The sequence below is a fragment of the Chlorocebus sabaeus genome, chromosome 23 (genome assembly GCF_047675955.1).
Source record: "Chlorocebus sabaeus isolate Y175 chromosome 23, mChlSab1.0.hap1, whole genome shotgun sequence".
NCBI lineage: Eukaryota > Metazoa > Chordata > Mammalia > Primates > Cercopithecidae > Chlorocebus > Chlorocebus sabaeus.
Genome location: NC_132926.1, coordinates 47,384,576 through 47,409,320, shown reverse-complemented (window position 1 = coordinate 47,409,320; position 24,745 = coordinate 47,384,576). Strand labels below are relative to the sequence as shown.

Below are 24,745 nucleotides of genomic sequence, written 5' to 3'. Positions count from 1 at the left end.
TCACAAAACCCGAGGAGAGGAACTGTCAGTCCCACCCCACGAAAGCGGCTACTGAATCCCAGATTGCCCCACGATCCCAGCTCTGCGAACGAGGTCACGTTCACAACGGCGGGAATTTCCGTAGCGGTGACACATGGCACTTCCGGCCGGCCGTGAGAGTCGGTGACGTGGCAGCGAGGACGGGCACGGTCGTCGGGGTCGGGGCACCAGGAGCTGTCAGGTGGCCTCGGGGCAGCCCGGCTGGCAGAGAAGAGCTCGCCGGCGCGACAGCGGCTGCGAGCCAGGAGCCGGAAGTGCCACGTGTCCTGATTGCGGCTGCGCGGCCGGCGGCTGACAGGCACTTCCGGCCAAGGCCTCCCTCCTTCTCGCCAGGTTTAGTCTGCCGCCTTCTAGCCGGGCGTTCGCGGCCCCGCGGGCCCGACTCCCAAGCCTCATCTCCCAGGCTAGGCCGTGGCCGCCGGTGGCCTGGGGAGAGTGCAGCGCCATGCCTCGGGCTTAATGCGCCCCCCTCTCTTCTCCCAGTCTTCAGTCTTAAGTTGTTAGCTTCCTCCCTCCGCTTTCAGCAGTGGTCTTTCAGCTCTCTTCTTGTGCGCTGTTGTCGACCCCAACCAGCCCCTTCCAACCCAGATAACCGCCGTCGTCATGTCCCAGCCGGGAATACCGGCCTCCGGCGGTGCCGCAGCCAGCCTCCAGGCCCAGAACGGAGCCGCCTTGGCCTCGGGGTCTCCCTACACCAACGGTGAGTGCTGTCCTGGGGGAGGGCGCAGCCTGGCCAGGGCTGACTGACCGTTGCGTACCACTGCTGCTTGAAGCGACATAGATAGAGAGGGTGACCTCCTTAACCGGGTTCTGGCGCGGGTGGTGGTGGGCGGCTGGGCCAGGGGACCACGGCGATTGTGCACCTGTAGCCCCAGGCTCGGCTCAGTCTTTCACATTTATTTATTCAGTCGGTCACCGAAACAGTAAATGAGCACCTGCTGTATGCAACGCCCTGGGTGAAACATGGGTGAGAAAATGCCTCAAAACTCGAATATAAGGATCATAGTGTTTGGGTGCCTCCGCCTTCCATGCCACCTCACCCCAGTTTTCTAGAGAGCAGGATTTGGGGTCCGATTCATCTGGGTTTTGCAGGCCCTGAAGTGGTGGGGGGGCGTCGTACTCAGTCTGAGTTTCTGGAGATGTATGCATGCTTTTAGGACACCCCTTTAGGGCCTACTCATCTCTCCCAGAACCTTCCCAGAATTGTACCTACAACAGCTGTTCAGTGTTTCAGCTGGAAAAACCAAGTAGAAGGATCTCCTGCTTGATTTCTAGATGTCTGTACAGCATTTGGAAAGTGGTTGGACACAACTCTCTGAATCTCTGACAAGAGTCCACATGTACATTATAGTTTGTCATTTGGTGTGAGAATGTCTTATAATTTTATACCTCTTCTAGGATTCCTTAAATCATCCTACATTGTGATTTGCTAAGATTATTTCAGTTGTTACAATCAACAAAGACTTTCTGCTGACAGATTGCCTACTTACCAATTTACCTACAGATCTTTGGTTTACAGAAATAAGACTAGTAGAATAATGCTAAAGAACTTAAGTTGCCCATTAGAGTCTAAGATTTCTGTGAAGTTGGAGAAAACAGTGACTAAAATCACTAAATTACATTGTTTTTAGAGAAGACCGCTGTTTTCTTTACAAAGATGGCTCTAAAAGACTTTTAAAAATGTCTGTGAGTAGGCAACTCTGTGGGCAGAAGAAAGAATAAGTGGAAGAAAGCCACTGAAAGGGTATTGAGTTAACCATTCTTTCTCAAAATTATGGTAACAGATTATGTAAACTACATTTTATTCTAGGATATTTAGTAACATTTACACTGAGGATGAGAAAAAATATGTTACACGACTATGGATTTTTCTTATCTATAAATTGCAGTTTTACATTAACTTTAAATGACAAATCCTCAAATGTGCTTCAATGTTTATATATGAGTGTAGTTGTCATAATATTGAAATGTTAAAGGGATTTGACCACTGTGGAATGCTGTATTAGAGATATTGTCACTATGTTGAGTTGATGCAGTCCAACAGATATTTGTTCCACATCTTTTTTTTTCTTTTTTTTTTTTGAGATGGAGCCTTGTTCTGTCACCCAGGCTGGAGTGCAGTGGCATGATCTCGGTTCACTGCAACCTCCGCTTCCCGGGTTCAAGCAATTCTCCTGCCTCCTTAGCCTTCCAAAGTGCTGTAATTACAGGCCTGAGCCACTGTGCCCAGACCTCTTTTTTAAAATATAATTTTCATAGTCTTTTTATAAGTTCCATTTCTACAGGTTTTTTTTGTTTGTTTGTTTGTTTTTTGGTTTTTTTTGAGGCGGAGTTTTGCTTTTGTCCCCCAGGCTGGAGTGCAATGGCACAATCTCAACTCACTGCAACCTCCACTTTCCAGGTTCAAGCGATTCTCCTGCCTCAGCCTCCCAAGTAGCTGGGATTACAGCCTCCCAAGTAGCTGGGATTAGGTGTCACCACACCTAGCTAATTTTCGTATTTTTAATAGAGACAGGTTTTCACCATGTTGGTCAGGCTGATGTCCAGTGATCCACCCACCTCGGCCTCCCAAAGTGCTGGGATTACAGGTGTGAGCCACTGCACCTGGCCTCTACAAGTTTTTTGTTTTTTGCCTTTTTTTTTTTTTTTTTTGAGACAGGGTCTTGCTTACACTGTCCCTCAAGCTGGAGTGAAGTGGCAGGATCACAACTCACTGTTACTCCTGGGCTCAAGCAATCCTCACACCTCAGCCTTCTCAGTAGCTAGAACTATAGGTGCATACCACCAGGCCCTATTTGTTATATAAGTATAAAATATAAATTATATATATAAAATGTATATATTTTATTATTATTATTTTTTGTGTCAGAGTTTCACTCTTTTGCCCAGGCTGGAGTACAGTGGCTTGATCTCAGCTCACTGCAACCTCCATCTCCCAGGTTCAAGTGATTCTCGTGCCTCAGCCTCCCGAGTAGCTGGAATTACAGGCATGCACCACCATGCCTGGCTAATTTTTGTATTTTTAGTACAGATGGGGTTTCACCATGTTGGCCAGGCTAGTCTTGAACTCCAAACCTCATAATGATCTGCCCACCTTGGCCTCCCAAAGTGCTGGGATTACAGGCATGAGCCACCACGCCCAGCCTAATATATATATATAAAAAATATATTTTTATCTATATTATATATAATGTAATATCTATATATAATTTTTTTTTTTTTTGTATTGACGGGTCTCTCTGTGTTGCCTAGGCTGGTCTGAAATTCCTGGCCTCAGGTGATCCTCCTGACTCAGCCTTCCAAAGTGCTGAGATTAGAGGCATGAGCTACCAAGCCTAGCCTGGGTTGTTTTATTGTTCGTCCTGCTAATAATACAGAGGGTAGGGATGTGGTATCAAGTTGGAGGAGAGGATATTTTTCAAGAAGGTGAGAAAATGTTTCAATGCTGGGATCTAGTTTTGCTTAACTATTCCAGAGCAGTAGTTGATGCTTGCATATTCTGTTGAAAATTCTTTTTTTTTTTTTTTTTTTTTTTTGAGATGGAGTTTCACTTTTGTTGCCCAGGCTAGAGTGCAAGACTAGAGTGCAATAAGGCCTTGTGGCCTTATTAAGGACAATTTTGGGATGTGTGGGTAAAGAAGCTAAATTAGAAAGTTAGAGGCAAGAATGAATGCAGATGAGTGTTTCCCACCCAACTAGCAGCTTCAGAATCAGAGGAACCTGCTATAATAATGGTACGAATTGAGATCTCAGGTCCCACCTTTGTAAAATCCTATTTCATAGGATTCAAAAGGATCCCAGAATCTGCACTAGTAAAAAATCTCATGTGGCCGGGTGTGGTGGCTCACACCTGTAATCCCAGCACTTTGGCTGAGGCGGGCAGATCACCTGAGGTCAGGAGTTTGAGACAAGCCTGGCCAAAAAGCTATAAGTTTCTTTAGGAAAGCCTGGGTCAGGCGTAGTGGTTCACACCTGTAATCCCAGCACTTTGGGAGATGGAGGCGGGAGGATCACGAGGTCAGGAATTTGAGACCAACCTGGTCAAATGTTGAAACCCATCTCTACTAAAGATACAAAAAATTAGACAAGCATGGTGACACACACCTATAATCCCAGTTACTTCAGGGGCTGAGGCAGGAGGATCACTTGAACGTTGGAGATTAAGGCTGCAGTGAGCCAAGATTGCACCACTGTACTCTAGCCTGGGGGACAAAGTGAGACCAGTTCTGAAAAACCAAAACAAAACAAAACTGCAGTTTCTAACTGCCTTTGCAAGTTGATTCAGTCAATAAATGCACTAATTAATGATGGAAGTTATTATTTGCCTTTAGCGTTATTACATGATAATCAGATTAAGATCCATTAGTTTAAGAGGTCTTGCAGTCTCGCTATCAATTTTTGCAAAGGCCATATGTATACACAAAGACTTAGAAAACCCTGTCAGCCGGGCGTGGTGCCTCACGCCTGTAATCCAGCACTTTGGGAGGCCGAGGCGGGCGGATCAGCTGAGGTCAGGAGTTCAAGACCAGCCTGACCAATGTGATGAAACCCTGTCTCTACTAAAAATACAAAAATTAGCCAGGCATGGTGGCATGCCCCTGTAATCCCAGCTACTCAGGAGACTGAGACAGGAGAATTGCTTGAACCTGGGAGGCAGAGGTTGCAATGAGCCAAGATTGCGCCATTGTACTCCAGCCTGAGTGACAGAGCAAGAATTCATCTTAAAATAAATAAATAAGGCCACAAATGGCTTCCTGGTTATTAAATAGAAAAATATTTTTCAGTCCTCATTTTCCGAGCTGCATTTGATACCTTTGGTTGTTATTTTATTTTTACAACAATTGCTTTCTTTGGTTTCTAGGATATTACCAAAAGGGTGGTTATGGTTTTCTTTCTTTTTTTTGATTGCTATTTCTCAACAGCAGTATTCTCAATATTTCTTCCATTTCTGATTGTTTTTTTCTCTCTCCTCCTTCAATATTGGTGCTCTTCAAGGTGACCTGTTTTTCTTACATGCTCCCTGGGTGTCTTTAATTCCCATGGTTTTAAATCTTATGCATATATCAGTGACTCCCAAAATTATATCTTAAGCTGAAACCTATCGCTTTGGCTGCAGATAAATACCTTTTTTTTTTTTTAAGCAGAGTCTTGCTCTGTTGCCCAGGCTGGAGTGGGGTGGCATGATCTTGGCTCACTGAAATCTCTGCCTCCTGGGTTCAAGCAATTCTCCTTTCTCAGCCTCCGGAGTAGCTGGGACCACTGGCACCTGCCACCACACCTGGCAAATTTTTTGTATTTTTAGAAGAGATGGGGTTTCCCCATCTTAGTCAGGATGCTGTTGCTCTCCTGACCTCATGATCTGCCCGCCTCCACCTCCCAAAGTGCTAGGATTACAAGCCTGAGCCACCGCACCCAGCGCAGATAAGTATCTTTATACTGCGGCCGGGCGCGGTAGCTCACGCCTGTAATCCCAGCACTTTGGGAGGCCAAGGCGGGTGGATCATGAGGTCAGGAGATCGAGACCATCCTGGTTAACACGGTGAAACCCCCGTCTCTATTAAAAAATACGAAAAATTAGCCGGGCATGGTGGCGGGCGCCTGTAGTCCCAGCTACTCGGGAGGCTGAGGCAGGAGAATGGCGTGAACCCGGGAGGTGGGGCTTGCAGTGAGCAGAGATCGTGCCACTGTACTCCAGCCTGGGCGACAGAGCAAGACTCCGTCTCAAAAAAAAAAAAAAAAAAAGTTATCTTTATACTGGACATCTCCACTTTCATTGGTGGCACCTGAAAATTAGTGTGTTTAAAATAACTCTTCAATCTCTCTTCCCTTTGCCATCCCCCACCTTTGTTTTTTTGAGACAGAGTCTTGCTCTGTCACCCAGGCTGGAGTGCAGTGGCGTGATTGCCAGTCATTGCAACCTCCACCTCCTGGGTTCAAGCAATTCTCCTGCCTCAGCCTCCTGAGTAGCTGGGACTGTAGGCATGTGCCACCACACCCGGCTAATTTTTCTATTTTTAGTAGAGATGGGGTTTCACCATGTTGGTCAGGCTGGTCTTGAACTTCTGACTTCAGGTGATCCACCCACCTCGGCCTCCCAAAGTGTTGGGATTACAGGCATGAGCCACTGAACCTGACTTTTTTTTTTTTTTTTTTTTAAAGACAGCATCTTATTCTGTCGCCCTGGCCAGAATGCAATGATGCAATGATAGCTCACTGCAGCCTTGAACTCCTGGGCTCAAGTGATCCTTGATCCTTGATCCTTGATCAAGTGGGTGGGGTGGCTCATGCTTGTAATCTTAGTACTTTGGGAAGCCAAGTCAAGAAGATCCCTTGAGCCCAGGAGTTCGAGACCAGCCTGGACAACTTAGGGAGACCCGATCTCTACAAAAAATTAAAAAATTAGCCAGGTACAATGGTGCACGCCGGTAGTCCCAGCTACTCAAGAGGGGAGGTGGGAGGATCGCTTGAGCCTGGGAGGTCGAGGCTGCAGTGAGGTGTGACACTTCAGCCTGGGTGACAGAGTGAGACCTCATTTCTAAAAAAAAAAAAAAACCACACACACACACACGCAACCAAAACATATATTTTGTAGAGACGGACTTGCCATATTGCCCAAGCTGGTCTCAAACTCCTGGCCTCAAGTGATCCTCCCACCTTGACTTTTCTAAAGTGCTGGGATTACAGGCATGAGCCACCATGCCTGGCTTACATTTCTATTCTTTTCTCTTTCTGTTCAAATGAATAAACACGGCCATCCACCAGGTTGCTCAAGCCAGAAACCTAGGAGTCATCCTAGATTCTTTCCTCTCTTCATCACCCATATTCAATTCCACTTAAAATCCCATGAGTGCTATTTCCTCAAATCAGTTTTTTAAAAATTTGAGTAATGTATAGCTACTAAATATTTCTCTGCCATCCCAATGTTAAATTATTTATTTATTTATTTTACTTCTGAGACAGGTTCTCACTCGTTGCCCAGGCTAGAGTGCAGGGGCATGATCACAGCCAACTGCAGGCTTGATCTCTTGGGTTCAAGTGATCCTTCTACCTCAGCCTCCCAAGTACTGGCTAATTATTTATTTTTTTTTGTAGAGATGGTGTCTCACTATATTACCCAGGTTGTTCTTGAACTCCTGAGGTCAAGCCGTGCTGCTGCCTTGGCTTTTCAAAATACTTGGATTACAAGATTAAGCCAACATGCCTGGCAAAAGTTTTTATTAAATGCGTATATGCAAACACAAAGCTAGATGTAAACTTCATAAGGTTTATAGCTATTATACTATTATAAAACCAAACATTAAAAATATCAACAAATGGCTGGACGTGGTGGCTCATGCCTGTAATCCCAGCACTTTGGGAGGCCAAGGTGGCCAGATCACTTGAGGTCAGAAGTTCAAGAACAGCCTGACCAACATGATGAAATCCCGTCTCTACTAAAAATACAAAAATTAGCCAGGCGTGGTGGTGCACGCCTGTAATCCCAGCTACTCGAGAGGCTGAGTGAGGCGGGAGAATCGCCTGAACCCAGGAGTCAGAGGTTGTAGTGAGCTGAGATCACACCACTGCACTTTAGCTTGGGCAACACAGCGAGACTCCGTCTCAAAAAAATAAAAAATAAAAAGCAATATAATTCAATTTTAAAACATTAAACAATATGCTACATTTTGTTTGAAACCACAATTGATTTGATTGTTTTAATTTTGAATATGTTGGAACATTATTTGGGTGACTGTCATGCTCACTTTTTCCTTTTTGTTTTTGACACACGTTCTCACTCTGTAGCCCAGGGTGGAATGCTTGATTATAGCTCACTGAAGTCAGACTCCTGTGCTCAAGCAGTCCTCTTGCCTCAGCCTCCTGAGAAGCTAAGTCTACAGGTGTGTGCCACCACTCCTGGCTAATTTTTTAATTTTTAATTTTTTTTTTTGTAGAAATGGAGTCTTGCTATGTTGCCCAGGCTGGTCTTCCACTCCTCAGCTCAAGTAGTTCTGCTTTGGCCTCAAGTGTGCTGGGATTACAGGCATGAGCCACCATGCCCAACCTCTATAGCATTTTAACAGGGGAAGGGTGGGGTGGGGGAAAGGACATTTACTGGAAAATAGACTTATAGGAAGGATAAATGGACTCTTAGAATAGATATGATAGTTTTTGTGATGATGTCTGTTTAGGTGTGGTATGGATATTTCTCATCTCAGGTCATGAGTCAGATTGGTATCTTTCCTGGTTGCCCCTGGGAAGTAGATTATGACAATTGAGTTCTTTTGGAAGTCTCCGTTTTAGGCAGATAAGAGATTTTAGAAACTCAAATGCCATCTGCTTAAAATGATTTTTTATGCCATAGTAGTATATTCTGGACCCCTTCACAATCACTGACCCATTATTATTTTTATTTTTATTTATTTATTTATTTATTTATTTATTTAGAGACAGAGTCTCGCTCTGTTGCCCCTGCTGGAGTACAGTGGCGCAATCTCCGCTCACTGCAAGCTCTGCCTCCTGGGTTCACACCATTCTCCTGCCTCAGCCTCCCAAGTAGCTGGGACTACACGTGCCCGCCACCACGCCCAGCTAATTTTTTGTATTTTTAGTAGAGACGGAGTTTCACCGTGTTAGCCAGGATGATCTCAATCTCTTGACCTTATGATCCGCCTGCCTCGGCCTCCCAAGGTGCTGGGATTACAGACGTGAGCCACTGCGCCTGGCCTCACTGACCCATTGTTTTGATGGGCCACTTAGTAATGACTTCAGAATTTAAAAAAATTTTCCATTTAGTTAACGTGTCATTATATATTTATTACTACACTTTTTGTGAATTGCTTGCAGTTGATCCATATATGATTTTCACATAGTGGGGAGGGAGGTCAGAAAAAAATATTTCATGTAATAGTTACTCACAGTATATCTATGATAGTGACTACCACAAAACAAGTTCTTTTGTATCTGTCTTCCTGCCAGTTGGCCTTATGACCTCATACTCTTTTTTTTTTTTTTTTTTTTTGAGACAGGAGACAGGGTCTCACTTTGTCACAGAGGCTAGAGTGCAGTGGTGTGAACACAGCTCCCTGCGCCTTAACCTCCTGCACTCAGTGATCCTCCTGCTTCAGCCCCAAGTAGCTGGGGCTTACAGGCATGTGCCACCATGCCCTACTAATTCTTACATTTTTTATAGAGACAAGGTCTTACTATTATGTCCAGGCTGGTCTTGAACTCCTGAGCTCAAGCTATCTGCCCACCTTGGCCTCCCAAAGTGTTGGGATTATAGGTGTGAGCCACCATGCCTGGCATCTTTTCATCTTTATTGACCTGTCAAATTTTTGCTTATTTTGTACATTTTGGTGGTATTTGGCTTTCACTTGGCTATACCTGGCTTGAAGGCACCTCTTTAGCATATTAGCTTGTGATAAGATTGTAAATACAACCTGTTTGCTCATGCCTGTAATCCTAGCACTTATAGAGGCCGAGGCAGGAGGATTACTTGACCTCAGCAATTTGAGACCAGTCTGGGCAACATAGTGAGTCTCTGTCTCTACCAAAAAAAAAAAAGTTTAGTAGGTGTGGTGGCGCATGCCTGTAGTCCCAGCTTCTCAGGAGGCTTGGATGAGAGGATCGCTTGAGCCCAGGAGGTCAGAGCTGCAGTGAGCCACGATTGTGCCACTGTACTCCAGCTTGGACAACAGAGTGAGGTGCTGTCTCAATCAATCAATCAATAAGTAACTAAATAAATAAAATTGTAATACAAATATGAAACTAGGCCAGGACATCTTGTGGCAACATCGGGCTGTGAGATGGCCTATTTTTATCCAAGCGACCCAACATATGCTTATACATTAATTTTTTACAAATGTTTTCATTTATTCAGACATCTCTGTATTCACTCTGTTACTTGCTACTGTTTAGTCCATCTTTTTTTTTTTTTTTTTGTCATCCAGGCTGGAGTGCAGTGGTATGGCTTCGGCTCACTGCAGCCTTGACCTCCTGGGTTCAAGCGATCCTCCTGCCTCAGTCCCCCAAGTAGCTAGGACTACAGGTGCACACCATCAAGGCTGGCTACTTTTTGTATTTTTTATAGGCATGAGGTTTCACCATGTTGCCCAGGCTGGTCTTGAACTCCTGGGCTCAAGCTATCCACCTGCCTTGGCCTCCCAAAGTGCTGGGATTACAGATGTGAGCCACTGCGCTGGCCTTCATTGTGGTTTTCATTTGCATTTCTGTTATGACTGATGATGTTTGTATTTCTCTAATGACTGATGATATTGAATGTTTTGGCATGTGCTTATTAGCTATCTTCTTTGGAGGTATATTTGAATGTCTATTTAAGTCCTTTGCTTATTTTTTAATTGGGTTATGTGTTTTTATTGCTGACCGTAAGAATATATGTTTTACTTTATTTTTTAAAGTGTTGCTATATTCATTGGTAAGACTAATTTGTCCTCCTTTTATTGGAAGGTCCTGTCCAAAATGCACTGCTGTCTTCACAAGAGTCAGTGAGCCAAGGATACAATTTCCAGCTTCCAGGATCCTACTCTCATCCAATACCAGCAAAGACTTTGAATCCAGTCTCTGGACAGTCTAACTATGGTGGTTCTCAGGGATCTGGGCAGACTCTTAATAGACCACCTGTGGCCTCTAATCCAGTGACACCTTTGCTTCATAGTGGTCCTGCTCCCCGAATGCCATTACCTACTTCTCAGAACTCATGTACTACACCAATGCCTTCTAGTAGCTTTCTTCCTGGAGCCAACCTGCCACCACCTTTGAATTGGCAATATAACTATCCATCCACAGCCACACAAACAAACCATTGTCCTCCTGCATCATCCCAACCAACTGTATCTGGAAATACAAGCTTAACCACAAATCATCAATATGTTTCTTCTGGATATCCTTCACTTCAAAATAGCTTCGTAAAGTCAGGTAGTATTCTTATAGAAGTGCTTAAAATGTAAAAATGTGAAACTTCTGCTTATTTAGATATTTGAAATAATACTTGAGGCCTGAAAACCATATGGAAAATAGGACTTTTAAAATTATTAGTAGTTTTTTGTTGTTGTTTTTTGTTTTTCGGCTTTCCAGCAAAAACCAGAAAGCTTGCTAGACAAATTAAGTAAGCTGTAACACTCATTAGTAGTTTTTTTTTTCTCTTTTTTTTTTTTGAGATGGGTCTTGCTCTGTCACCCAGGCTGGAATGCAGTGGTACAATCTCAGCTTACTGCAACCTCTGCCTCCGGGGTTCAAGTGATTCTCCTGCCTCAGCCTCCCCTGGGACCACAGGCGTGACCAGCATGCTCGGCTGATTTTTGTAATTTTAGTAGAGATGGGTTTTGTGGTTTGTTTGTTTGTTTTTTTTTTTTTTGAGACAGAGTTTTGCTCTTTTCGCCCAGGCTGGAGTGCAATAGTGCGATCTTGACTCACTGCAACCTGCATCTCCTGGTTCAAACAATTCTCCTGCCTCAGCCTCCCAAGTAGCTGGGATTACAGGCACTCGCCACCACACCCAGCTAATTTTGTATTTGTTTTAGTAGAGACAGGGTTTTACCATGTTGGCCAGGCTGGTCTCCAACTCTTGACCTCAGGTAATCCGCTGGCCTCTGCCTCCCAAAGTGCTGGGATTACAAGCGTGAGCCATTGCATCTGGCTGATAGCTGGGTTTTCATAGAGATTGTGTTGAATCTGTACATCAGCTTGAGGACAAAGCTACATATTATGTATTCTTAGACTGACTTTGATCTTTTTATCTTTTAACCTCAGTGTTTGGTTGGACTTTTCCTTTTTTGCTATTAAAATCAGCAAGGTGTTATACTTTTTTTTTTTAAACACTTTTTTTTTTTTTTTTTACACAGTCTTACTGTGTAGCCCATGCTGGAGTGCAATGGCGTGATCTCGGCTCACTGCAACCTCTGCCTACCGGGTTCAAGCGATTCTCCTGCCTCAGCCTCCAGAGTAGCTGGGATTATGGGATTACAGGCATGTGCCACTGCACCTAGCTAACTTTTTGTACTTTAGTAGAGATGTGGTTTCACCATGTTGGCCAGGCTGGTCTTGAACTCCTGACCTCAGGTAATCCACCTACCTCAGCCTCCCAAAGTGCTAGAATTACAGGTATGAGCCACCACGCCTGGCCACATTTATTTATTTATTTATTTATTTATTTATTTAAAGACAGAGTCTCACTCTGTCTCCCAGGCTGGAGTGCAGTGGTGCAATCTCGGCTCACTGCAACCTGTGCCTTCCGGGTTCATGCCATTCTCCTGCCTCCGCCTCCCGAGTAGCTGGGACTACAGGTGCCCGCCAACACGCCTGGCTAATTTTTTGTATTTTTGGTAGAGACAGGGTCTCACCGTGTTAGCCAGGATGGTCTCGATTTGCTGACCTCATGATCCACCCGCCTCACCTCCCAAAGTGCTGGGATTACAGGCGTGAGCCACTGCGCCCGACCCCAGCCACATTTATTAACATTAGTAGTATTTCTTTCAAAAGCATTTAAAATTATGTATTGGGATCTTCAGGTTGATGCTTCTCAGCAGACATCCTCAAGTGAAGGATTTTTTATGAACTAGTGAAGGCTTCCAAGTGAAATACTAATATCAATAGTTACCTTTTTAAATTCATGTGTGTTTATATGGCATATACTCCATCAGGCTTAGTAAATTGTTAATGGGTGAAACTTTATTTTTCCAAGCCTTTGATCAGACATTGGCCCTGGTGAATGCATTTTGGCCTTGTAAAGATTAAAGTTGCTTCTAGAAACCTAAGTTTCTTTGTGGAAATCTTCTGACCTGCAATTACTAGAGCCAAAATCCTTCATGTTACTTTTGTTCTAATTCATTTGATACTATGAGTGAGCATCAGTCACTTGAAATGAATGAATGTGGTGGCACACGTAAATCACTTGAATGAATGAATATGTAGTCTCAGCTACTTGGGGGACTGAGGTGGGAGAATTGCTTGATCTCAGGCATTTGAGGCTGCAGTGAGCTATGATTATGCCACTGCACTCCAGCCTAGGTGACAGAGTAAGACTCTGTCTAAAAAAAAATTAAGTGTTACAAAAATGTTATCCGTATTATTTTCCAGGCTCTATCAAACTTTTATATCATTGTCTGTTTTTCTGTTTTGCTTTTTATTTTTTAGAGATAGGCTGTCTCTCTGTTTCCCAGGCTAGAGTGCATTGGCGCAATCCTAGCTCACTGTTGTCATCAAACTCCTGGACTCAAGCTATCCTCCCGCCTCACCTCCCTGAGTAGGCATGTCAGAGTGCCTGGCTAATCTTTTGTTCTTTATTTTTTTGTACAGACAGGGTCTTACCCGGTCGCCCAGGGTAGAGTAGGGTGGCACGATCATAGCTCACTTAACTGCAACATAGCTCACTGTAACTTGACTTCAAGCGATCCTGCTGCCTGGAATTCCTAAAGTTCTGGGATAACAGGTGTGAGCCACCTAGCCAGGCATGCATTATCTTGTTTAATCTTCATAACAAACTCTTAGAGATCTAAAGTATAAGACTTGAGTAATTTGCCCAAAGCCACAATAAAGTAGTTTGGGAAAACATGTATTTAAAAACTAAGGGCCAGGCATGGTAGCTCACACCTATAATTCTAGCACTTTGGGAGGCCGAGGCAGGAGGATCCACTTGAGGCCAGGAGTTCAAGACAAGGCTGAGCAAAATAGTGAGACCCCATCTCTGTTTTTTGTAAATAATTTTATTTAAAAATAAATAAAAACTATTTAAGAGTAGGTATAGCTTCTCTTAAAAAGGTACATTATCAATAATCTGAAATTTCTTTAGCTATAATAGAAACCCTCAGAGTACCTTGTCTCCACTATAGATTTGGTGAGAGAAACATAAATAAGTGCTGAGGCTGGGCGTGGTGGCTCACGCCTGTGAGGCAGGTGGATCACTTGAGAGCAGGAGTTCAAGACCAGCCTGGCCAACATGGTAAAAACCCCATGTCTACTAAAAATACAAAAATTAGTCAAGCGTGGTGGCACGTGCCTGTAATCCCAGCTACTCAGGAGACTAAGGCAGAAGAATTGCTTGAACCCAGGAGGCGGAGATTGCGGTGAGCTGAGATTGCACCACTGCACTCCAGTCTGGGCGACAGAGCGAGACTACATCTCAAAAAAAAAAAAAAGTGCTGAAACTTATGAAAGAAGGGGAAATAAAAACGTATAAACTAATAAAATGAGCCCAAAAAATAACCTTTTTTCTCATTTGAACCTTCAAAGAACCTTCAAATTGCTCATTTTTTTTTGTTTTTCCAACTCATAACTGATGGTTGGTACCTGATAGTCTGGTATCAAAACTGTGAGTATCTAGGTTATACTAAGTTTTTGGTTCATATATTAAATTTTCCTGAATTTTTTTGATAGGCCACCTTTAAACATCATTACACTCATTTAGGGGCTGAGATGGCAGACTCTGAAACTCTAGCTATCGGTGTCATAAAAATTATTCAACTTAAAAAAATGTTCATTTTATGAAATATATGATTATCTGTTCAAAAACAGTCTTCTAAAAGCTGTGAAAATCTCTGTACGTTTACTTTTATTCTGTTAAACATTAGGTTGTCAGTTGTTACATCTTTGTGGCCAGATGTATCGTACATTCTTGTTCATGCTGAGTTGGCAATGTACCTTGCCCCTTTGTTCCTTTGACTTGTCTATACTGCCATAGATATGTGTGACCACTTCTTTGATAAGGGAGTTACATGGCAATAATCTTTGTCTTCAGTTTTGTCAACAGGCACTGATAGTCTTGTTAGCAATTGTAAGGTTCAGTGATAGGCAATTTTTCTTTTTTTTTTTTGAGATGGAGCCTTGCTCTGTGCCCAGCCTAATAGGCAATTTTTCAACTTGATACTGGAGAATTTAACAGTATTGGTGAAACATTGTGAAAAATTTCAGGCCGAGCGCGGTGGCTCACACCTGTAATCCCAGCACTTTGGGAGGCCAAGGTGGGTGGATTACAACGTCAGGAGTTTGAGATCAGCCTCCAGCCTGGCCAATATGGTGAAACCCCGTCTCTACTAAAAATACAAAAATTAGCCAGGGGTGGTGGCACACACCTGTGGACCCAGCTGCTGCCGGAGGCTGAGGCAGGAGAATCGCTTGAACCCGGGAGGTGGAGGTTGCAGTGAGCCGAGATCGCACCATTATACTCCAGCCTGGGGAACAAGAACAAGACTTTGTCTCAGAATATAAAAAAAAAAAGTGTTCCTTCTGCCTCGATCTCCTAAAGTCCTGGGATTATAGACATGAACCACTGTGCCTGGCCCCGTATTTTTATTTATTTTTATTTATTTATTTTGAGACAGAGTTTCACTCTTGCTGCCTAGACTGGAGTGCAGTGACGAGATCTCAGCTCACTGCAACGTCTGCCTCCCAGGTTCAAGTGATTCTCATGCCTCAGCTTTCCAAGTAGCTGGGATTACAGGTGCCCACCACCACGCCTGGCTAATTTTTTGTATTTTTAGTAGAGATGGAGTTTGACCATGTTGGCCAGGCTTGTCTTGAACTCTTGACCATAGGTGATCCACTGTGCCTGGCCCGGCCCTCTATTTTTAGTCTCACTCTAAACTTAGTTGATGTTAATGGAACAAACTATGTTGGTAAACAAAATTAACAAAATATTACAAAATTAATAACATTAAAATTTTATTCATGTTAATTTGTACTAGAATATGTCACATGGCCTATTGAACCTAATGAGCAGTTAATGAAAAATTAATAAACAGGGCTGGCCACGTACAGTGGCTCACCACGCCTGTAATCCCAGCACTTTGGGAGGCCAAGACAGGAGGATCACTGGAACCCCGGAATTCAAGATCTGCCTGGGCAACAAAATGAGACCCCCATCTCTATTATATTAAAATTTAAAGTAATAATAATAAAAACAAACAGGGCAACGTATCTACTCTAGAAGTGATTTAATCCAAATTTTGTATTTACTCTGCTTTAATAATTAACAGGTAAGAGGCCTGGTAGGGTAGAGTTAGAAATTTGTAAAATATGGGGCGGGCACAGTGGCTCACGCCTGTAATCTCAGCCCTTTGGGAGGCCATGGTGGGCAAATCACCTGACGTCAGGAGTTCGAGACGAGCCTGGCCAACATGGTGAAACGCTGCCTCTACTAAAACTACAAAAAATTCGCTGGGCATGGTTTCGCATGCCTATAGTCCCAGCTACTCAGGAGGCTGAGGCAGGGGAATCTCTTGAACCCGGGAGGTGGAGGTTGCAGTGAACTGAGATAACGCTATTGCACTCCAGCCTGGGTGACAAAAAAAAAAAGAAAGAAAAGAAATTTGTAATATGCATGTAGATTGAAAAATATTATAAATTTAGGAAGTTAACATGTTTCTGGTAACTCTTTGGTGATTATAATTTAAATGTAAGTTTAGAAGTTACTCAGCTTTGGTAAAAGGCTGGTTTTGGCCATAGTCTTGAGTTTTTAAGTAACGTGTGAAAAACTGATGTTTCCGTAGGTTCTTCTGTACCTCCCTTAGTGAATCCACCTCTGCCTACAACTTTTCAACCAGGAGCTCCTCATGGGCCCCCTCCAGCTGGAGGCCCACCCCCAATAAGGGCCCTCATGCCCCAGACATCATCATATAGAGATGTACCCCAGCCCTCATTTAATTCGGCTGTCAACCAAGAAGGTAAGTGAACCAAGAAGCAAAGTCAAGTCCTCGAGTTTTGACTTAGGGTAGAAAGATGAATATTAGCTGAATTCTGTGCATTAAAATCACATTTTTTCCAGAAAATCTAGTTTTGGTTAGGGATGGGCTATAGGAATTTACAATTTAAAGTTCCTCAGGAATTCCATTGCCATCCGCTAGACTGTGACTACCATTGGGAAAAAAGCTTTTAGCATTTTGTTACTTTTTTTGTTGCTATGCAAATTTTTTAAAAATCATGGCTATAAAGTCAGGTGGCTTTTGGAGGTGCATGCAAGAGAAGAATTACTACTTTTCTTGACATGACATTAGAATGTTAGAAATATCCTTTTAAAATATTGACCCTTGTCATTCAAGATGTATTTTGATTGCCACTATTATTGTAAATGTTAACACATACTTATGAAACTAAATAAAAGTCATTTATACAAGCAGTGGAAAAAATACAAGCTTTTGAAGTTTGATTTTCCCCTCCCTGGAATCAGTGTCAGCTACATGTAGTTTTATATAAGTAAAATATTTTAAAGCATCATCTTGGGATGTAATGGAAATAAAAGTGTTCATTTAAATAAGATATTTTGTAAAGTAAGAAATTTGATTTTAGGCTGGTCGCAGTGGCTCACCTCTGTAATCCTAGCACTTTGGGAGGCCAAGGCGGGTGGATCACTTGAGGTCAGGAGTTTGAGACCAGCCTGGCCAACATGGTGAAACCCTGTCTCTACTAAAAATACAAACATTAGCCAGGCGTGCTGGCATGTGCCTGTAATCCCAGCTACTTGGGCGGCTGAGGCAGGAGAATTACTTTTCATTTTAGCAGTAATATAATCATTGCAGCAAGATGTAGAAATAGGGAAGCAGATGAGGGGGTAAAAACATTGCCCATATTCTACTACTGAATACAATCAGTATTATCATTTTTGTGTTTTCTTCTAGCATTACATTAAGTATTGTAAGTAGGGAAAAGAATAATGCTAGCATTGAGTAACAAGGGCAGGCGTGGTGGCTCATGTCTTCAATCCCAACACTTTGGGAGGCCGAGGTGGGCACATCACCTTAGGTCAGGAGTTTGAGACCAGCCTGGCCAAGGTGGTGAAACCCCATCTCTACTAAATATACAAAAATTAAGGTCAAGTGCGGTGGCTCACGCCTGTAATTCCAGCACTTTGGGAGGCCAAGGTGGGCGGATCACCTGAGGTCAGGAGTTCCAGACCAGCCTGGCCAACATGGCAAAACCCTGTCTGTACTAAAAATACAAAAATTAGCTGGGCATAGTGGCAGGCACCTGTAATCCCAGCTACTCAGGAGGCTGAGGCAGGAGAATCGCCTGAACCTGGGAGGCGGAGGTTGCAGTGAGCCAAGATGGCACCATTACACTCCAGCCTGGGTGACAAGAGTGAAACTCCATCTCAAAAAAAAACCCACAAAATCCAAATTAGCCAGGAATGGTGGTGGGTACCTGTAGTCCCAGCTACCTGGGAGGCTGAGACAGGAGAATGGCTTGAACCCGTAAGGCACTCCAGTGTTGCCCATTGCACTCCAGCCTGGGCAACAGAGCAAGACTCTGTCTCAAAAAAAATAAAAATACAAAAATTAGCCAGACATGGTGGCATGTGCCTGTAATCCCAATTATTCAGTAGACTGAGGCAGGAGAATCACTTGAACCCGAGAGGTGGATGTTGCAGTGAGCTGAGATCACACCACAGTACTCCAGCCTGGGTGACAGAGTAAGACTCAGTCTCAAAAAAAAAAAAAAAGGAACAAAATGATGAGGCATTGTCTCATTGGTTGCCACAATATTACTTTGAAAATCAAGTTACAATAAATATATATATATATATATATATTTGTTTTGTTTTGTTTTGTTTTGTTTTGTTTTGTTTTTTTTTTTTTTTGAGACGGAGTCTCGCTCTGTCACCCGGGCTGGAGCGCAGTGGCCGGATCTCAGCTCACTGCAAGCTCCGCCTCCTGGGTTCACTCCATTCTCCTGCCTCAGCCTCCCAAGTAGCTGGGACTACAGGCGCCCACCACCACGCCTGGCTAGTTTTTTGTATTTTGTTAGTAGAGACAGGGTTTCACCGTGTTCGCCAGGATGGTCTCGATCTCCTGACCTCGGGATCCGCCCGTCTCAGCCTCCCAAAGTGCTGGGATTACAGGCTTGAGCCACCGCGCCCAGCCTACAATAAATATTTAAATAAGAAAAAAAAAATTTAAAGAGATACAGTTTACTCTGTCACACAGGCTGGAATGTAGAGGTGCCATCATAGCTCACAAAAGCTGCAGTCTCCTGGTTGGAACTACAGGTGTGTACCACCACACCCAGCTACTATTTTATATTTTATTTTATATGTTATGTTACGTTACGTTACGTTACATTATGTTATTCTTTTTTTTTTTTTTTTTTTTTTGAGGCGGAGTCTTGCTCTGTCGCCCAGGCTGGAGTGCAGTGGCACTATCTCGGCTCACTGCAAGCTCCGCCTCCTGTGTTCACGCCATTCTCCTGCCTCAGCCTCCCGAGTAGCTGGGACTACAGGCGCCTGCCACCACGCCCGGCTAATTTTTTTGTATTTTTAGTAGCGATGGGGTTTCACCGTGTTAGCCAGGATGGTCTCGATCTCCTGACCTTGTGATCCACCCATCTCGGCCTCCCAGAGTGCTGGGATTACAGGCTTGAGCCACCGCGCCTGGCCTGTTATTCATTTTTGAGACATAAGTCTCACTCTGTTGCCCAGGCTGGAGTTCTGTTTTCCAGGCTGGAGTGCAGTGGAAGAATCTTGGCTCACTGCATCTTCTGCCTCCCAGGTTCGAGCGATTCTTGTGCCTCAGTCTCCTGAGTAGCTGAGATTACAGGCATGCACCATCACCCCTGGCTAATTTTTGTATTTTCAAGTAGAGACAGGGTTTTCCCATGTTGCCCAAGCTGGTGTGAACTCCGGAGCTCAAGTGATCTGCCTGCCTTGGCCTCCCAACTTGCTGGGATTACAGGTGTAAGCGTCCACACCTTACCTACATTTTTTTTTTTTTTTTTTTTTTTTTTGAGGCGGAGTCTTCACTCTGTCGCCCAGGCTGGAGTGCAGTGGCACCATCTCGGCTCACTGCAAGCTCCGCTCCCGGGTTCGTGCCATTCTCCTGCCTCAGCCTCCCGAGTAGCTGGGACTACAGGCGCCCGCCACCGTGCCCGGCTAATTTTTTTGTATTTTAGTAGAGACGGGGTTTCACCGTGTTAGCCAGGATGGTCTCGATCTCCTGACCTCGTGATCCGCCCGCCTCGGCCTCCCAAAGTGCAGGGATTACAGGCGTGAGCCACCGGCGCCCGGCCTACATTTTTTAACAACTAAAAATAATTCACAATATGCTCAATGTTTTTGTTTCTGCTAAAAGTTTTACTGTGATTTTTTGTTACAAATTCATGGCTAAAGTCATGTTGGTCTTGAGAACTGGAAAGAAGTTACTGACTAAACCATTAAATTTATCTACTTCGTGTTAATACGGTCATTGAAGTTAGCAGTTTTGTACTTAGGTGCTAGAGGTTAATACCATTCACTGAATTTAGTTTCTTCTATTCCTGAATTAGAGCTCATACTTTGTAGAGGTAACTGGAAATAAATATTTAGTTCTCATAAACAGATGTCCCTGGCATTTGTCTTTAATCCTGTATAATTTTGGGAGAAGAGATGTTAAGATGTTAGTTCTATTTTAGTGGTTGTCCTCTGGACTTAAAGCAGTTGTTCTAATTCATTTATATCATCTTCAAATTAATTTTGGATTCTACTCTCTTTGTTAGATATTTTGAAAATAAGGGCTGGGCACGATGGCTCATGCCTGTAATCCCAGCACTTTGGGAGGCCGAGGTGGGCGGATCATGAGGCCAAGAGTTTGAGGCCATCCTGGCCAACATGGTGAAACCCTGTCTCTACTAAAATACAAAAAATTAGCCGGGCGTGGTGGCGCGTGCATGTAGTCCCAGCTACTCGGGAGGCTGAGGCAGGAGAATCCCTTGAACCCGGGAGGTGGAGGTTGCAATGAGCTGAGATCGCAACACTGCACTCCAGCCTGGGCAACAGAGCGAGACTCCATCTCAAAAAAAAAAAAAAGAAAGAAAAGAAAGTAAGGTCTTTGTTCCTCATAATTTTGCTTTCTTTTTTTGTTTGCTTTTTGAGATGGAGTTTCACTCTGTCGCCCAGGCTGGAATGCAGTGGCACAATCTTGGCTCACAGCAACCTCTGTCTCCCAGGTTCAAGCAATTCTTCTGCCTCAGCCTCCTGAGTAGCTGATTACAGGCACGTGCCACCATGCCCAGCTAATTTTTTTTTGTATTTTTAGTAGAGACAGGGTTTCCCCATGTTGGCCAAGCTGATCTCTAACTCCTGACCTCGTGATCCGCCTGCTTTGGCCTCCCAAAGTGCTGGGATTACAGGTGTGAGCCACTGCACCAGGCCTCTTTTTCTTTAGGTAGTTTTGATTTTGATAATTTTTTTTTCATTGTGTACGGCTCCTTAGAGGTTTTTAATGCAGCTCTCACAACTGCTGAAATCTTTCAGATGGTACATAATTTTACAAACTTCATAAAGAGCCATCTTTTGCTAGAAGTTATTCTGGTGGAGTAGGTTTTGAAAAAGCCTTGTTATTTGGGCCTTTGGCTTAGGTACAATGCAAGGTGAAAAAAGACTCTTTCCAAAGACTCATGTTTCCTTTCCCTGAAGTTCCAGCTAAATTACTTGAAACTATTGTATATGTAAAAACTTGGATTTTTGATGTTGTTAATAGGCTGTAGTTTTAAATTATTTGTTGTTTAGAAAATTATTTAAAATTTTTGATATTAGTTCAAATCATACAGAGATTGTAATAATCATTCTAATTAAAATCTTGTTGATGAATTTCCTTCTTAGGTATTACATCAACTACCAATAACGGATCTATGGTGGTCCACAGTAGTTACGATGAGATTGAAGGAGGTGGCTTATTGGGTGAGATGCTATGAAAGTTTTTTTTTTTAATCTCTTTTTTCTAATTATAGAAATAATATGTGGTACTTGTATGAATATATAGGAAACTAAGAAGGAAACTTCATGATCATGTAGCCATACATACTATTAACTTATTTATTTATTTATTTATTTTTTGGACACAGGGTTTCACTCTGTCACTCAGGCTGGAGTGCAGTGGTGCAATCATGGCTCACTGCAGCCTTAGTCTCCTGGACTCAAGCAGTCCTCCCACCTCAGCCTCCTGAGTAGCTGGGACTATAGCCATGTGCCACCATTTCCAGCTTTTTGTTTTTGTTTTTGTTTTTTGAGACTGAGTCTCACTCTGTTGCTCAGGCGGGAGTGCAGTGGCAAGATCTCGGTTCACTGCAGCCTCTGCCTCCCGGGTTCAAGTGACTCTCCCGCTTAAGCCTCCCAGTTAGCTGGTGTTAGAGGCACCTGCCACCACACCCTGCTAATTTTTGTATTTTTAGTAGAGACAGGGTTTCACCATGTTGGCCAGGCTGTTCTCTAACTCCTGACCTTAAGTGATCTGCCCGCCTCAGCCTCCCAAAGTGCTAGGATTATAGGCATGAGCCACCATGCCCAGGCCCTGGCTAATTTTTGTATTTTTTTTTTTTTTTTTTGAGACGGAGTCTTGCTCTGCCACCCAGGCTGGAGTGCAATGGCCAGATCTCGGCTCACTGCAAGCTCTGCCTCCCGGGTTTATGCCATTCTTCTGCCTCAGCCTCCCGAGTAGCTGGGACTACAGGCACCCGCCACCTCGCCTGGCTAGTTTTTGTATTTTTTAGTAGAGACAGGGTTTCACCGTGTTAGCCAGGATGATCTCGATATCCTGACCTCGTGATCTGCCCTTCTCGGCCTCCCAAAGTGCTGGGATTACAGGCTTGAGCCACCGCGCCCGTCCTAATTTTTGTATTTTTTATACAGGCAGGGTTTCACCATGTTACCCAGGGTGGCCTTGAATTCCTGGGCTCCAGCAATCTGCCCATTTTGGCCGCCGAAAGTGCTGGGATAATAGGCGTGTGCCGCAACATCTGGCTCTACTATTTAACATTTTTTATTTCTATGCGTTAGATTTTTTTGTTAAGTTTTTCTTCTTGTCAGGATTGGGATCATGGATTTATTAGTAGTATGTTTTGACTATAGAGTACTTTTAGGATTTTTTTTCTGTCACCCAGGCTCAAGTGCAGTAGCACCGTTATAGCTCACTGCAGCCTCAAACTCCTGGGCTCGTGTGATCTTCTACCTCACCCTCCTGGAGTAGCAGTGACTACAAGCATATGGTACCATGCCAGGCTAGTTTTTTATTTTTGTAGAGATGGGGGGCTGGGTCTCGATATATTGCCTGGGCTAGTCTCGAACCCTTGACTTGAAGAGATTCCTCCTGCCTTGGTTCCCCAATTTGCTGGGATTACAGACATGAACCACCTCACACGGCCCATTTAGGATTTTTTTTTTTTTTTTTTTTCCTGAGATAGATTCTTGCTCTGTCACCTAGGTTGGAGTGCAGTCGTGTGATCCTGGCTCACTGCAACCTCCAACTCCCTGATTCAATCGATTCTTCTGCCTCAGCCACCCAAGTAGCTGGGATTACAGGCACGTGCCACCACGCCCAGCTAATTTTTGCATTTTTAGTAGAGATGGGGTTTAACCACGTTGGCCAGGATAGTCTTGATCTCCTGACCTTGGCCTCAATCCACCTACCTTGGCCTCCCAAAGTGCTGGGATTACAGGTGTGAGCCACCTCACCCTGCTAGGATTTTTTTTTTTTTTTTTTTTTTTGAGACGGAGTCTCGCTCTGTCGCCCAGGCTGGAGTGCAGTGGTGTGATCTCGGCTCAGTGCAAGCTCTGCCTCCCGATTCACACCATTCTCCTGCCTCAGCCTCCCGAGTAGCTGGGACTACAGGCTTCCGCCACCACGCCCAGCTAATTGTTTGTATTTTTAGTAGAGATGGGATTTCCCCATGTTGGCCAGGATGGTCTCGGTCTCCTGACCTCATGATCCTCCCACCTCAGCCTCCCAAAGTACTGGGATTACAGGCGTGAGCCACCACGCCCAGCTGCTGGGATGTTTTAATTAAAGTTGTTTTAAATTAAAATTTTAGTCTGAATACAAAACTTAGTACATGATATGAAAGTAAATTAACTATTCTTTTGTTTTGTTGGGTCTTTTTTGTGTGTGTGTGACAGAGTTTCCCTCTGTTGTCCAGGCTGGAGTGTGGTGGGCACAATCTCGGCTCATCTCCGCCTCCTGGATTCAAGCAGTTCTACCACCTCAGCCTCCCAAGTAGCTGGTACTACAGGCGCATGCCACCACATACCCGGGTAATTTTTGTATTTTTTGGTAGTGATAGGATTTCACTATGTTGGCCAGGCTGGTCTCGAACTCCTGACCTCAAGTGATACGCCCACCTCAACCTCCCAAAGTGCTGGGATTACAGGCATGAGCCACCACACCCAGCCAATATGAAAGTAAATTAACTGTGCAAACTAGTTTTTGTGTCTACTACTATAGTATAAAATATTAACTGGTATAAATCTATTAAGAAGATTTTTGGCCAGGCACAGTGGCTCATGCCTGTAATCGCAGCACTTTGGGAGGCCAAGACAGGCGGATCACCTGAGGTCAAGGAGTTTGCGACCAGTCTGAGCAATATAGTAAAACCCATCTCTACTAAAAATACAAAAATTAGCTGGTGTGGTGGCACGTGCCTGTAGTCCCAGCTACTCGGGAGGCTGAAGCAGGAGAATCACTTGAACCCAGGAGAGGGAGGTTGCAGTGAGCCGAGGTTGTGTCACTGGATTCCAGCCTGGGCAACACAGTTGAGACTCCATCTCGAAAAATAAAATAATAAATACAATAAAATAGATTTTAATCATTGCTATTACTTTGTTACTGGTGTTTGTCTTATTTTACAAAGTTGATAAATGGAAGTATTAAATTATCCAAAGAATTTTGGAGTTATAATACCTATACTTTATTAGATTTATGTGTTGATTTAAAGCATTCTGGGCTAGGCGTGGTGGCTTATACCTGTAATCCTAGCC

General features: G+C 43.9%; 1 protein-coding gene and 1 non-coding gene across 4 annotated transcripts in view; one reads left to right on the top strand and one right to left on the bottom strand.

Moving 5' to 3' along the window:
• Positions 1–339: 339 nt before the first annotated feature.
• SEC24A (SEC24 homolog A, COPII coat complex component) overlaps positions 340–24,745 on the top strand; it is a 79,056-nt gene continuing 54,650 nt past the window's right edge. For all 3 annotated transcript variants that reach the window (XM_038007722.2, XM_073010678.1, XM_008014473.3), the window contains exons 1-4: positions 340–739; positions 10,486–10,953; positions 16,521–16,694; positions 21,599–21,676. In XM_038007722.2, the coding sequence (XP_037863650.2) occupies positions 643–739; positions 10,486–10,953; positions 16,521–16,694; positions 21,599–21,676 (817 nt within the window). In that variant the 5' untranslated portion in view covers positions 340–642. The remainder of the gene's footprint in view (positions 740–10,485; positions 10,954–16,520; positions 16,695–21,598; positions 21,677–24,745) is intronic.
• Positions 11,100–11,159, bottom strand: LOC119618488 (U7 small nuclear RNA). Its single transcript, XR_005234785.1, has one exon. It is a non-coding gene; the product is annotated as a U7 small nuclear RNA (small nuclear RNA).